The sequence below is a fragment of the Sorex araneus genome, chromosome 10 (assembly GCF_027595985.1).
Source record: "Sorex araneus isolate mSorAra2 chromosome 10, mSorAra2.pri, whole genome shotgun sequence".
NCBI lineage: Eukaryota > Metazoa > Chordata > Mammalia > Eulipotyphla > Soricidae > Sorex > Sorex araneus.
Window position 1 is genome coordinate 55,367,168 of NC_073311.1, and position 15,548 is coordinate 55,382,715.

At 42.2% G+C, this 15,548-nt stretch overlaps 1 protein-coding gene across 1 annotated transcript; it reads right to left on the reverse strand.

The window, feature by feature from the left end:
- Positions 1–11,364: 11,364 nt before the first annotated feature.
- On the reverse strand, positions 11,365–15,160 carry MGP (matrix Gla protein). Its single transcript, XM_004611366.2, has 4 exons — positions 15,004–15,160; positions 13,280–13,312; positions 12,422–12,497; positions 11,365–11,691 (listed from the first exon to the last, which is right to left on the reverse strand). The coding sequence occupies exons 1-4, from the start codon at positions 15,062–15,064 to the stop codon at positions 11,550–11,552; spliced, it is 312 nt and encodes a 103-aa protein (XP_004611423.2). The 5' UTR covers positions 15,065–15,160; the 3' UTR covers positions 11,365–11,549.
- Between the last annotated feature and the right edge of the window lie 388 nt (positions 15,161–15,548).

Genomic DNA, 15,548 nt, shown 5'->3' on the forward strand with positions numbered 1-15,548 from the left:
GTCGTGAAATTTGCTTATAAACTGATAAAGATGGAGAGTATCATGCTGAGTGACATAAGTCAAAAGGGAAGTAACAGGTATAGTATGACTACATTAATTTGCTTGATAATATATATGTAATCACACACATACACATACACATATATACATATCATTGTCACTGTATCACTGTCATCCCATTGTTCATCAGTTTGCTCAAGCAGGCGCCAGTAATGTCTTCATTTGTCCCTGTTGTGTGCTAGTGTAGCCCAATGACGGCTGCTTGCTCCAGGAACAGGAAGAGCACACTGTTGTTACTGTTTTTGGCATATCAAATAAGTCACGGATAGCTTGCCAGGCTCTGCCATGTGGGGAAAAAATAAATAAGTAAAACTAAATAAAAATAAAAATAAAATTCGCTCCTGCGCACTCAAGGAAAAATTGCGTCTCTCTCTCTCTTCCAGGAGCTTTGTTTTACAGTCTCTAGATCTTAGCCATTGATGAGATTACATGGTGTGTCTGTGTGTGTGGGGGTTTGTGGGTGTGACTGCCAAGCTGCTGGACTGGAAAACGGAGGACCTGGTTGGAGGAGGCCCAGTCCCGATACGAGCAGGCTTGGAGATCTCAGTCATGGGTCCCGCATACCTGGGTTCCTCTGTCGGTTTCTTCATGGGTGAGGCTTGTCCACGCATGTAGAGAGAGACCTTGAGCATGGCTGAGGCTGGGTTCTGGAGGCTTTTGGCTGCTGGGGCTCTGCTTGGGGCAGGGAGGGAAACTTAACCTGCCCCCCTCCAAGGGGGGTCCAGTGAAGACAGCCTGGCGTGGGGGCAGAATATACATCTATATATGTATATATGCATATTTATATAATATAATGAGACTAATATCCAAGGCCAGAGTAAACAGGGACTAGGAGAACTGGTCAATGGTTGGAATCTTGTTACAAGAGTTTGTGTGGGCCTAAGGGCAGTTAGGACTTCTCTAAGGGATCAACAGGATACTAATAGTTAGAAATGATCATTTAGGATCATTTAGGACAGGAACAGAATGTTGAAAGAAGATAAAGGGATATGCATGATAACCTTCAGTACCTGTATTGCAAACCATAAGGCAAAAAAGAAAAGGGGGACGGAGAGAGAGAGAGAGCCAGAGAGAGAGAGAGAGAGAGAGAGAGAGAGAGAGAGAGAGAGAGAACAAAAGCCTGTCATAGCAGCAGAGAGGGTGGGAAACCATGGTGATGGGAAAAGTACACTGATGAAGGAATGGGTATTGGAACATTATATGACTAAAATACAGTCATGAACAGCTTTGTCACCATGTATATCACTGTGTTTCAATAAAAATAAATTTTAAAAATGAAATATGATTGGAAAGGAATTCTTCATTCTCCACTATTTTCTAACATCAGAGTTGGATCTTTTCCATTCTGTTTAAAGCCTTGTCTGTTAGCAGAAGGCCTTCAGACCCAGTTTTGCCTTTGCTCAGTTTTTTTGGGGGGGTGTTGGGGAGCTTCTACATGGTGCTCCGGGGGCAAAGGGGCTACTCTGAGTGATATTTGGCCAGCTAGGCTGCTTGCTCATTGATCGGGCTGGAAGAGGCGGCGCTGCTTGGGTCCTGAAGTACTGGGGATTACTCAGGCCAGCCCAGGTATGCTTGGGAATCCTTCAGGACTAACAGAAATTCTTAGGGGACCGTGAGTTTCCAGGGATCTAGGGGGTTAGGTATTTGCAGAGCATATGCCTTAACCCCTAGACTCTTTTCTAGTCCCCAAGAAGACCAAACTTCTTACCTGGAGTAAATCTGGGAGTATTTGAGTATTGAAAATTGAGTTCTGATGCAGAATTTCTTTTGTAATGATTCTAACCTGGTTAACTCTCAGTTTCCACATCTCTTGATTATGAATAATAAGATCTTCTCTCCCTACAACCAGCAGCTCATGTGAATTGTAGGGAAAGAAGATATTAAAAAAAAGTCCCAGAGGAAATTATATGTTTGCATGTGAGAGCATTTAAAATAAATACATTCATAAAAATGAGAAATTAATGCCAGGACTCAGATGGCAAAAGTGGGGCCAGAGCGTGTTTAGAAAAGATCTTGTGTGAGATTTGCACTGAGTGGGGTGAGAGGAAAGTTATTTCCCTGAGATGGTTGCTTCTTTCTCATGTTACCTGCACCCTCACGCAGATGCAATCTCGATTTTAGGTTTGTACCCACAGCTCCCACTCTAGCTGTCAGGCACTACCAGCCTCTCCTTTGAGCCAGCCCTGAACTCTTGCAGTTACTTCGGGGCTGAAAGGCCTCCAAGCAACTAAATTCTCTAAAAATGAATTCCCAGAGTTGGATAAGCTTCAGATTCCCCCCATTTAGAAACCCCCAGAGACTAGTCTTCCTAGGGTCATTTTCCCCACAACTTGGTTCCCAGAGCGAACAACCTGCCAAGGTGTGCAGAGGGGGGAAAGAGTCCTTTGTCAGGGTGGGAGAGTGTGACTTTCTGATATGACCCAGAGGAGCCCTGGCAGTCAGGCCCCCAGATAGCCTGCTCAGAAGCTGGTCCTGCTCTTTCACTCTTTTGTTTTGTATCTTACCTTTTATATTTTTTCCTTAAAGAATTATTTATTTTTTAAAGTTGTTCATGATTTATTAATTCAATATTCCAACACCAAGCCCACCACCAGTGCACCTTCCTGCCACCATTATTTCACATTTTCCAACCACCCCTCAAGCCTGCTTCTGTAACAGGCCCCGAATAATTTATTTTATATTGCTTGTTATAATCAGCTAAAATGATAAAAAATATTTCCTTAGAAGAAGGTATGTGAATATTATTTATTATTGTATCTTACCATGGAGCCATCAGGCCCTTGTAGAAGAATTTACTAACGTGTTATCTAAGCCTTGTGTGTTTACATTTTATTAATCAAGATTGGTTGCCTTCTACTTTACATCCTTTCTCATATGGTGTTATTCCTAGTTCATTAGTGGTGTAGAATTTAAGATGTCATGTGGCCACAAATGTGGGCGCGTGCTCCAGGAATTCAAAAATTTTGAATGGGGTTATATAGCTGGAGTTAAAATTTTAACTGGATGGTGACTTTGGGTGCCCCGAATATTTCAGCCTGGCATGGGGTCCGGAAGCATCTCTGCAACTTATTTTGAAATTTGTTTATGAGTCTCTTGTTTATGAGTCTCTGGATCATGGCCGGTTAATGAACTTATTTGACTCAGAGGCAGTTAATGGGCATGACTGCCAGGCTTCTGGAAGGACAAGGAGATGGGGGTTTGGGGGAGGCAGCCTGACTCTGTGAAAGCCTGGAGATTTCAGTTACAAAACATGCATACCTGAGTTTTCAGCAGATCAATTTCTGCACGAGACTCGTCTCAAGCAATGGAGCCATGAGCATGGCAGAGATTATGGAGAGTGGAAGTTTTCTGCTGCCAGGACTCTATTGGCGGGGGTGGGGGGGTGGGGTAAGGCTCACATGCCCTGCTTCAGGGTGCCCCAGATGACTCAGCCTGGTGTGGGGTCTGGAAGATTCTTTGCAACTTGAAGCATCTCTGCCTCTTTCGCTCTTTTTAACATTACCATTGGAGAACAGGTGTGTGTGTATGTGTGTGTGTGTGTGTGTGTGTGTGTGTGTGTGTGTGTGTGTACATGCACGCGTATGAACACAGTCCTTCTAAATTCTGTTTCCAAAGTGCAGACAACTCTTTGGAAAGACAAAGGCAAATTTCTGGTGTGTGTGTGTGTGTGTGTGTGAAGTGGGGAGGGGGGGACAGGGGTGGAGTAGATAGACAAAGACAATCTGGAAAGGCAAAGTGCGGATGTTAAGGAGAATGAGTTTTCCCTTCATGTCATCCTTGTTCTGTCCATCACTGCCTGCCTTACGAGCACTCAAAGTTTTGGAACAGTAAGTGAGGTCTGGTCTGAGAGTTATCCTTTACCCAAGAGACTTAGTTAGATTCATTACACATGTTAATGAGCTTCCCTTGTCTTCTCTCCTCTGGCCCTGATGTTAGCCTTTAGCTTTTCAGTTGTTCCCAAGATGCTTTGTGTGGAAGGAAATCCACCCTCAGGATGTTTGAAAACATGCATCCACACTTATGCAGCCTATCTCTCTCCTTGGTACCATTCAAAGGATTGGTTATTATCTTCAGATAAAAATGGTAGACTCATTTTTTTATATGGCTCTCTCTGCTATAGAGAAATCAAAGTATTTCTAGGCAAACAGCATAAAAAATCTCCCGCATGAACCAAGAAAAGAGTACATTTCTTGAACAGTATTTTTTCAAAGCTTAGCCTCATGTTTTAACAACCTCAGATGACTTATGTTCCTGGCTTTCTTATGTGTTGGTTAGTTTTCAATGCCTGAATTCAGAGAAATGAGAGATGGAAAAAAACCCTAACAGGTCATCCAGTTCATTTCTTTAAAGAAATTAACAGATGACTCTCATAACAGAGTTCCTGGAGGATGGATGGAGGGACTATATTTTTATATCAGCAAAATTAGGGCCAGTGTCAATGCGAGGATGACTCTTGGGGCCACTAGAAGTTCCCATATTCTTTCTATCTCAGAGTGTTTGTATATGAGATTCAAAATGATTCTGGCTGTTTAACCCCAACCTGTTGGGGGCAGGGTGGGGAAGAAAGAAGGAATTGAGAGATGAAAATATGCTAATGTCAGGGGAAAGGGCCCATGTCTTCAGACGCCTGCACTAGCCAGTTTGCACACATGACCTGTTTCTGGAAAGGATTGTGTCCGAGGCGAGCTGTTGTGATAAGCTAAGGGCAGTTTTATTTTGTTCTATAATAATATTATTTTGCTTTTTGGAAAACACCTGGTAGTATCCAGGGTTTACTTCTGGCTTTGTGCTCAGGGATCACTTGTGGCGTTGCTCAGGGGACCGAGATAGAATTGGGATCAGCAGTGCATGCAAGGCCAGGGCCTGCATCCCAAGCTCTCTCTGTATTGGGAGCAGTGTTTGGTTGCAATTCCAGAGGCAGAGAGGAGGAAGAGATCAGGGCAGAGTAGCAGCTCCAGGATCATCTGCGCTTGCCCTGTGGCAGCCCTGGGCTTCAGACACTCGTTTCTAGGAGGTTCTCCAGGACTTGGCAGATGAGGTTCTAGTCCCACTACCCTGCATACTGGGGCTATTTTTGTAGAATCATTGTTCCCAGTTTTATTATATCAACAACATCCTCTTTTCCCCTGCAATCATGCCTCCGTATTTAGTTTGTGCACACGGGGGAATGTGTATGGATGAATGGGACAAGGCAGACTGCAGCAGCAGCTGGGTGCAAGGCCTCTGTTAATTGTCTTTTTTTTTCAGTTCCAGATGCCCTCACTAGGGGTCAGCACAGCTGGTGGTCTAGGTGTGGAACTGGGGAAGTGAACAGGTTCCTGTTTCTGCCATTCGTGAGCTGGTGACCCTGCACTTCTCAGCTTCTGAACATATATTCTGTTCACTTCCTATCAGGGGAATGGACTTTCTCAAGCAATACCAAGAGAAATGCCAAATAATAATTCCTGGAGTTAACTTTGTAAAGTATGTACTTTCTCCTAATTTACTTGCTAGTTTTTTTTTATTATTTAAAAAATTTTATTTTTAGTCACATAGTTGCAACAATTAATTTTCGTTAAATTTTTTAGCTTATTTTAATGCAGAAAAAAAGTCACAACTGTTTAGTACAATTCTAGAGTTGAAATTGATTAGATATCAAAGCTCTAATATTAAATCATAAGTAAAAAAATCAAAATTTTATGTGAAAATTGTTATATCTCATCACAGGGTTGTTAAGTCCTTGTCTAAGAATTTACTAAGCTGTTTGTTGCTAGTTGAATCTTCTCTGTGATTTATTTATTTACTTTTTGCTTTTTGGGTCACACCCAAAAAGACTGGCTGTCTTCCCCCGGGTCCCTCAGAGAGGTTGGGCCTCAGCCTCAGTTTCTCTCCCCGTCCCAAGCAGAGCTCCCGCAGCTGAAGACCTCCAGAGCCTAGCCACAGCCATGCTCAAGGCCCCTCTCCACATGTTCGAAAGAGCCTCATGCATGAAGGAACCGGCAGAGGAACCCAGGTGTGTGGGACCTGGGGCTGAGACCTCCAAGCCTGCTTGGATTAGGACTGTGCCTCTTCCGCCCAGATTCCCCATTTTGCAGTAACTAGGCGGTCACACCCAGGAACTGCCCTCAGCGCCGTGTAATCCCACCAATGGCCAACATCTAGAGACTATAACACCAAGCTCCCCGAAGCCTAGTCCTCCCTCTGGGAGAACCTGACAAGCTACCGAGAGTTTCCTGCCCACAAGGGAGAGCCTCACAAACTCCCCATGCTGTATTCATATGCTAAAACCAGTAACACTGATGGATCTCATTCCCCTGATCCTGAAAGAGCCTCCAATGTGGCACCATTGGAAAGGACATGAAAAGAAAGGTTTCTAAAATCTCAGGGCTAGGATGAATGGAGATGTTATTGAGACCACTCGAGAATTCAACGATCAACAGAATGATGATGATGATGATGGGTCACACCAGGCGATGCACAGGGGTTACTCCTGGCTTTGCACTCAGGAATTACTCCTGGCAGTGCTCAGGGGACTATATGGAATGCTGGGAATTGAACCTGGGTCGGTCACGTGCAACACAAATGCCGTACCCGCTGTACTATCGCTCCAGCTCCACTGTGTTATTATTTTTGCTTGTTGAATTTAGTTGGCCTCTATGTTAGCTCATCTAATTTGGTGTGCTCCAACTGAAATTTCAGTATTGAGGAATTAAGAGTTGTTGCAGCTGTGTATGCAGCTGTTGGGTCCAGACATTTCAGGATTGGTGGTCTGCAACAATGAGTGGTGGGAGATGGGTGTAGCTAATAATGAATATCTTTTTTTGGGGGGTCACACCCAGAAATGCACAGGGATTACTCCTGGCTCATGCACTCAGGAATTACTCCTGGCAGTTCTCAGGGGACCATATAGGATGCTGGGAATTGAACCTGGGTCAGCCGAGTGCAAGGCAAATGCCCTACCCGCTGTGCTATCGCTTCAGCCCCCTAATGAATATTGTTTAAAGGTGCTATTAAACATACATAGGTATTCTTTGGACAGGTGTCTGTTTAGATTCTCTGATTGTTACTGTTATTAGTGTTCGAGCCATATCTGCTTTTGCTCAGGGCTTACTCCTGGCTCTCCAGTGAGGAATCACTCCTAGCAGTATTCAGGGAACCATCTGGGATGCTGGGGGTCAAACCCAGGTTGGCTGCTACAAGGGAAGTCCCCTACCCACTGTACTATCACTACAACCTTTAACATATTTTAAAAGTAGCTGAGTTATGGTTTTTTTTTGACTTTGCAGTGACAAGGATAAAACCCAGGACCTCCCACCTACAAGGCAAGTGTTCTACTGTTAAACTACTCCCATGATTTAGGTTTATTTACATTTTTAAAAATTTATTAACCCCTTGTCAGATGTATAATGTGCAAATATCTTCTCTCATTCCGTGATGTCCTTTTGTTTTAATACAACTTTCTTTTATAGTGTAGAAACATTTTAGTTTGCTGTAATTCCTTTTGTATTTGCTTTTACTTCCCTTGACAGGTAGTTGTCTCTCTAAACACATCTCTAAAAACTGTTTCCAAAAAGCATATAATCAATGTCTTCTCTATGTATTAATTGTTTCAGATTTTACACCTGGGTCTTGCTTAAAAAATATAATAACATTGCTTACAAGAGTGTAAATAGATGTTTTAGGTTTACAGTTAGGTTTACAGCGTTACACCATAGCCACCATGAAAGTGCCAAACTCTCTCCACCACAATTGGTTGGATCCTTTCAGCCTCTTTCCTTTTGAGAACCTAAGTTCTGTGGTTTGTTTTCATTGGACACTTTTCTTCCCTTGCTTTAAAAAATATATTGGAAAGATCATAATGGCAGTTGTTTTTTCTCTTCTGCCTTATTTTTCTTGGTATGAACCCCTTTTTCCATTCATCTCTTAGAAGGCAAGATCTAATCTTTCCTTATAGCTGAGTAGTGTTCTATTGTGTGTGTGTATATATACATGCCATAACTTTATCAACTCAACTGAGTTCTTGGGTTGTTTCCTTTTCTTGGCTATTGTAAAAAGAGCTGTAATGAGCATTGGTGTGTACACATCTTTTCAAATTTGTGATTTTTGTGTTGATACATGTAAGTCTTTAACCCATGTTAAATGATTTTCATGTATAGTATATAGAGTAATTTTTCTTTTACATATGAATATCTATTCTTCCTCATACAATTTATTGAAGAATTTTACTTGCTTCATTTTAATATTTGTTTATTTGTAAACCATTCTTATTGAAGTACTAGATTTACAATACTGTTAATCACACTTTTCATGAGTGAATGCTATATTTAGTGCCAAGTGCTGAGGAGTTTGTCTTGCCTTTTAAAGAAGCTCCTTTAATATTTCTTGCAAGACTGGTTTTGAAATTATGAATTCCCTAAGCTATTGCCTGTCCATGAAGCTTTGTATCATTCCTTCAAATTTAAATGACAATATAGCCAGATAGTGCATTCTTGGAAAGGTATTCATTTCATGGAGTTTTTGTTCTATATATCCCTCTATTCTCTTCTGGCTTGTAGTCTTACTTGATAGATTTGCTGTACATCTTTGGACTTTCTTTCCTTTGTAAAGGAAGTTCCTTATTTGATACCTGCTTTCAATATTTTGTCTTTATCTTTGGATTTTGCATTTTTTTTGATTTTGCATTTTGAATACAGTGTGTATTGGAGTTCTTCTATGAGTCAATTTTTCTGGTACTTTTCAGGCCTCTTAATTTGGTTGTCTTTATTCTTTAACTCTTGGAAATTCTTGTCTGTGATTTAAGTAAAGGTTCTTCATCAAATTTGCCTTCATGTTTTTCAGAGACTCCGATGATTCTTATATTGTTTCTCTTGAACTCATTCCATAGTTCTCTGATATGCTGTTCATTTCTTTTCAGATTTTTTCATCTACTGTAGTTGGAGCTTTCCTTCATCTCATCTTGAAGCACTTCCATCTTTTCCTCAGCTGCTGTTATTCTGCTGCTCATACCTTCTATTGAAGTTTTATATATTTTTAAAAAATTACCTACCATGTACAGCAGGTAGGGCGTTTGCCTTGCACGCAGCCGACCGGGGTTCCATTCCCAGAATCTCATATGGTCCCCTGAGCACTGCCGGGGTGATTCCTGAGTGCAGAGCCAGGAGTAACCTCTGTGCGGTGCTGGGTGTGACCCCAAAACCAAATAATAATAATAATAATAAAATTACCTACCATACTCTTTATTTGTTTCTGCTTGTAGTTTTCTCATTTCAGCGCTCATAATATCATGTGCCTTGCTAACTACCTGTGCCATAGTTTCTTTGAGCTCATTAAATATCTTCACAATGGCATCACTAAAGTCATTGTCTGAGGATTTACTGGAATGATTGGTGCTGATTAGTCCTCTGCATTACTACTTTTGCTCACTGAACTTGGAGGGCTTCTTCACTTCTTCTTGATTGTTTTTCCAGTATTCCTGTTGTGCTGAGTGTGAATTTCTGTAGTTTGATTACCCTGAAAGACTTGGGGGGATTAGGCTGGGAGTTACTTTTTTCCTTTGCTGACTGTGTTCACCGGGTGATAGGAAGTGTAACTCTGAGCAGTGGAAATTTGATGAGGAGCTGTTTAGGAAATGTGAAGCTGGGCCTGTTGAAAAGGTGGAGTTGGGAGTGGAGGCTTGCAGGGACCAGAAAGAAGGGAGAGGAATGCAGCCCAGGATCTGAAAAGGCCTCAGAGTTGTCAGCTGGGGGGTTGATCTACCTGGAGGGGTGTTATGGCAGTGAGCAGAGGTTCAGGAGATGTGGCGCTGGGCCTGTTGAAATGATGGAGATTAATTTTAATAATTATTTATGCATAAATATGTGAGTTTTATTTCTGAGGTTCTTGATTGTGTTCTATTAATCTGGTGTATGTTTTCCAATTCCAATTCCATGCTGTTTTAGTTACTATCACTTTGTAATATTCTTTTTTCCCAAATCTGTTGTTGCTGTTTTGGCCATGCCTGGCTGTGCTCAGGGCTTAATTCTAGCTCTGCACCCCTGATAATGCTCAGGGGGCCATATTGGGTTCCAGGGATCAAATCCTGAGCACTCGGAATTGAATTCTGGTCTGCAGTGAGCTAGGAAAGTGCCTTACCTGCTGTAATATTTCTCCAGTCCTTTTTATAATAGTAAATATATTTATAGTTTTGTTGACTTTCATAATAGTAAATCTATTTGTAGTTCCAAATAATTTATGCTTATTGGGCTATGTTTCTGTGAAGTAGGCCACTGGAAATTTAATAGGGATTGCTTTCTATCTCTTATTTAGCAATTTTAATAATGCTAATTCTTTTGATCTGTGAGCACTATATATATACTTATATATATATCTTCTATTTCTTTTAACATTGTCTTAGAGTTTTCAACATAGAGGTCTTTCATGTCTTTGGGAATAAAGAACTTGCAGTTATAATGCAAAGTACTTAAAGAACTTACTGTAAGAACTTGCTTTCAAAGAACTTCCAATAGTACTAGATAAGAAATTATATATCTATGCCACTTCCCTCCAAAAACACCCCTAAACCCACCTTTTAACACAATACTATGCCTGACTCTGCATGCATATTTAAAGGTGTAGATATGGACTTGAGTAGAGTGATGGGAACTGTGTGGACTTAATCATCACCATTTCACTGAGTATGTAAATTTTGAGCTGTAATTCAAATTTACAGATATTTTAACTAAAGAGATGAAGGTGGTGAGCCTAGAAGGAGTGGATGTAAAAGGTGGGCATGAACAGGATCTCCCAGTAGAGAGGCATGAGGTCTGAATCAGGGTTGAAGGGTCATGAGCTCTGCCCCCATCCCCCAAAATGGGCACTGCAGCCTGATTTACCCATCAGCACCCCAGCATCTTCTACTCTTTAGTGATTGTAAAAGCAAACGTTTTCTTGGCCCAGGTAAGCAGTGAAACTGCATTAACATTCAGGGGAGGCTGATGAACCAGGAGATAGATTCTGAAATCCACTTAGTAAAAATTTAGAAATCGTTTAAAATTTGGGACTAGGAAAATCCTATGACCATCTAGGATATTTGGAAATGCCCACGAACATAGAATAGAATTTAGTCATTCACTGCACTCAAGGTAAAGACATTCTAGACAAATGACACTGTGGGTGAGCGTCACCTAGACCCACAAGCTTAATGCAGTTAAGCTTCGATGAACACTGGAATGTGGTCAGCTGAAGTTTTGTTCTGGAAAGCTCCACCCCGGGAACTCTCACACCATGGTTGACATCGCTCAGCATCTCCCCGAAGAGCACAACACAGACTCGCACAATGAACTTCTCCAACCAAAAAGTTTATTGTGTCGTCAATACATGGGGCCCTCCACTCCCTCTCGACTTCCAGGACTTAATCTGGGGGCAGGGAAGCGGGTGCAGCCAGACAAGAACATTTCAGGAGCAAAAGCAAGTCCCAGGTATCTGCGCAGGCGCCAGGCCCGGGGGTCTGGCGGGAAGGACCTTGTGGCCCCTCACTTGCCCCCGCGGCGCTGCCGGAAGTAGCGGTTGTAGGCCGCGGGGTAGCCGTAGACCAGCGCGTAGCGTTCGCAGAGCTTGTAGTCGTCGCAGGCCTCCCGGCTGAGCTCGTAGGCAGGCTTGGTGCGCTCGCGGACCCTGCCAGGGGCAGAAAGGACACTGCATTGAGAGGCGCAGAGTGGAGCGAGAAGAGGGAACAGGGGGGAAACAAAAAACTATGGGAGAGACTCCTTCTGTTTTCTAATATCAGGGAGGAAGTAGGAAGGGAAGGAGAAAATTTTATTTTATTTTTATTTTTTTGCTTTTTGGGTCACACCCGGCGATGCACAGGGGTTACTCCTGGCTCTGCACTCAGGAATTACTCCTGGAAGTGCTCAGGGGACCATATGGGATGCCGGGACTCGAACCCGGTTGGCCGCGTGCAAGGCAAACACCCTACCCACTGTGCTATCACTCCAGCCCCGTGGAAGGAGAAAATTTTATAGAATTTTATAGATAAATATAGAAGGTTTTTTTTTTTCCTTTTTGGGTCACACCTGGTGATGCACAGGGGTTACTTCTGGCTCTGCACTCAGGAATTACTCCTGACGGTGCTCAGGGGTATATGGGATGCTGGGAATCGAACCTGGGGTTGGCCGTGTGCAAGACAAACGCCCTACCCGCTGTGCTATCACTCTAGCCCCAAATATAGAAGTTCTTGTGCCTCTGCCCCCCACCCACCTTCTAAATTCTTCCACTGAATTAGGCCTTCAGAAACTGAGCTGTTTCCTGTATATTGCTTTTAAATTCTTTCATTGGGGGCTACGCTTAGAAATCATCTGTATGATGGAAACGTTTTTCTGACGCTAGATATTCGTGTGTTACTCACCTCTCTTGGGCCTTCGCTCTCCATCTCAGGTGTGGGGATATAAAGGTATTAGCATTTCTTCTGTTAATGAAGGGACCTTCAAAAAAAAGCAAAAGCAAAGAATAGCTGTTTAGGGGAGATAGTTGTTGAAAACTTGTTATGAATGTTTCCAAGCATACACACATAGGAAAACCAGTCACACATGTGTATCAGTAACTAGAACCTGCAACAATCAAAAGAAGATAATGGAGCTTATTTCCAGATCTTCCTGATCAAAACAAACCAGTGGCTTAGAGACGGTCACATAGGCCACTGCAATTTTGCTGGTTTGCTGTGTCTTTGGGTGATCAATTTGCCTTTCTTTATTTTGGTATTCCAATTTGTGTGTGTTTCATTTAACTGAGGAGAAAAATCTCCTGAGAACTTATATAGCATACTGTTAGAGTACCAGTAAATGGAAAATCAAAACGTTATAAAAAATAATTTAAAAGTGAGGGATATGTTATTTCCTTCTAGAATCAGCCTTTTTAAGTCCAGATATTCAATAACATTCAATGTAATGCTGACGCCTGTGGTCTCCCTGAGGACTTGGCCTAGAATTTGTAATTGACATTTGTCATTACTTCTTGTTTCCATCTGTGTGGTTGATGTAGAGACAGCTTAAATTTCCCAAAGGATATTTTATGGCTCCTCAGTATGTTGAAGACAGTTAAAATGCAATATTATACCACTTCAAGCTTTAATAACTGCTCATTTGGTAAATTTTATAGTCATTGAATATTTAAATGTACTTTAGTTTCTTCCTGTTATTTGTATTTCCACTTTTTCTAAGGATATGGAGGAAGACGAGAGATTTAAATAAGAAACATATTCACTTACTAATTTCATAGGATTCCATGCTTTCATGTGATTCTGGAATTAAAAACAAGAATTAGTTTATGATCATTTTCACATACTACTGTGATGTAAAATTGGTATGGAAGAAGATAAGATAGGTAAGGAAAAGATGCAGCAGTATGTTTATTTTCAAATTGCAGCATTGAGAACTTATGAATTGTTTTTTTCTAGCTGTAGTCTTGTGGTGACCTTTATAGTTTATCTTTAGTTTACATTTTATTGACATTATATTGCATTATAGCATTATTTAAATTTTTTTTTTTTTTTTTGCTTTTTGGGTCACACCTGGCCATGCACAGGGGTTACTCCTGGCTCTGCACTCAGGAATCACTCCTGGTGGTGCTCAGGGGACCATATGGGATGCTGGGAATCGAACCCAGGTCAGCCGTGTGCAAGACAAACGCCCTACTCGCTGTGCTATTGCTTCAGCCCCGCATTATTTTAATTTTAAGTATGCATCTTGTCAGGTTTAATTTATTTATTTTGATGTTGAAGGAATTTGTGACCCCAGTTTTGGATCTTATTTCCCAGGGCCTAGAAGTCTTCAGACTTCTTCAAATAAGTCTTCAGACTTCTTCAAAATACCTTATCCTTCAAATAAGGTAATTCAAGTGCCACACACAGATCTCCAGGATTTTTTTTCTTTGATTAGTTTGGAACCTGTCTGAGAGCAGAGCTGAGAAGGGGACAGAAGGGGCTAAAAAAGCCAGGTTTCTCTGGACAGCCTGCATATTCTTAGCTGGGTTGACCAGGATTCTCTTCTCTGAGGTTCCAGAAGCCTCTTAAGAATCTATGTTATACTGGCAGCCACAGAAACCGCAGCTCCAGCTAAGAGTTCACACTGGGCGTGAGGCCAGTTCAGAGAAAGACTTGAGACAGCGCCCAAGCATACATTTTCTCTCCTCCACCAATCTCTCAAGCCCAGCAGGTAATTTTTGCAAGAGAATGTGATCCAGTGAATTTGCTAGAAAAATTAAGAAGAAGGCAAAGGACATCTTGTGAATCATTTCAAGAATCAGAAGCAAAAATGCAGAAGACTGGTGTTATAATTTAGGTGGAAGAACAGTTGAAATATCCAGATAACCTAAACCTAAAGTAGATTGAGCTAAATAATGTTACATTAGAATTCTTTTCATTACCTCCGAATAGATGCAGATTAGTTAACCACCTACAAAACATTTTTAATTTTGACCATTGAAATTACAAAATTTATTTTCTCTGAGAATCTGTAAGTGTAAAACAAAAAAAAATTAATTCACTGAACAAAAATAGTAAGTTAGGGAGTGGTTCCACTTCAAGAAAAGGCAAACTTAACACTAGAAACTGATTTTCTTGAAGGTGAGTTGACTCTATCTCTTACCTGATTCTAAATAAGCATCTGCTCTGGGGGTGAGCAGAAAAATCTCACTAATTCGTCTATCTGAATTAGTGAGACTTCCAGAAATATAGCAACTTGTCACGGCAAGGATTTGCTTGTTCAGTTGCATGCAAGAGCCTGGATATTTAGGGTTTTACCAGGGCCATTTGCAATAGCTTTGTGTCTATGAACTCAGGAAAAGTGAATTTGGTGGCACTTGAAGATTAGGATAGAGAAAAGGTCAAGAGGAGGGGGCAGGGGAGAAGGAGGACAAAGAGGAGCAACAGAAGTAAACTCAAGTCGGAGGCAGCAAAGGGAAACTGGAGAATTGGAGAAGAACGTTTCTCACCATAGCACAGAGCTGCCACGGCCAGCGCTGCCAGGATGGAGAGAACGAGCAGGCGCCGCATGGTCTCGCCGTGGTCCGGAGCCGCGACCTCCCTGTCCTGTGCCGAGAAGCCGTGGGGAGAGAGGCTCCTGCAGGCTTTGAGGGAAAGGCTGGAGCGTGTGTGTTTTTTTATAAGAACTCCAGCCGCTGAAAGGGGCGGAACGAGTAGGAGGGGGGCCAGAGAAGGTGGGGACTGGTTGGCACCAAACTCACCCTGGGCCTTTTCCCAAATATTCATTCCTTCCGATATTATCTACTTGGAGCGGCCCCCGCTGCGTGGTGGCAGGATGCTGTCCGCTCCGAAGAAGTGGGCTTCCCCCTCTGGGAGGAGGCAGCCCCACAGACAGGGGTTTGTCCTGCCTTTTCCTCTGATCTCCCCTCCTGGCCCTGACTGCAGCGCTTTCAGGTTTGGTCCGAAGACAGGGTTACAGTGTTCTGTTGCTCCCTGATGGATGGATAAGAAATTCTGGGGGGAAAAAACAAACAAAAACCAAAACACCTCCCTT

Excerpts from the sequence above, each read along its gene's own strand:
- MGP (XM_004611366.2), bottom strand. The coding sequence starts at position 15,064 with ATGCGGCGCCTGCTCGTTCTCTCCATCCTGGCAGCGCTGGCCGTGGCA. Across the intron at positions 13,313-15,003 it reads CGTGGCAGCTCTGTGCTATG|AATCACATGAAAGCATGGAA; the intron begins GTGAGAAACGTT and ends TTTTAATTCCAG. Across the intron at positions 12,498-13,279 it reads CATGGAATCCTATGAAATTA|GTCCCTTCATTAACAGAAGA; the intron begins GTAAGTGAATAT and ends TTTTTTTTGAAG.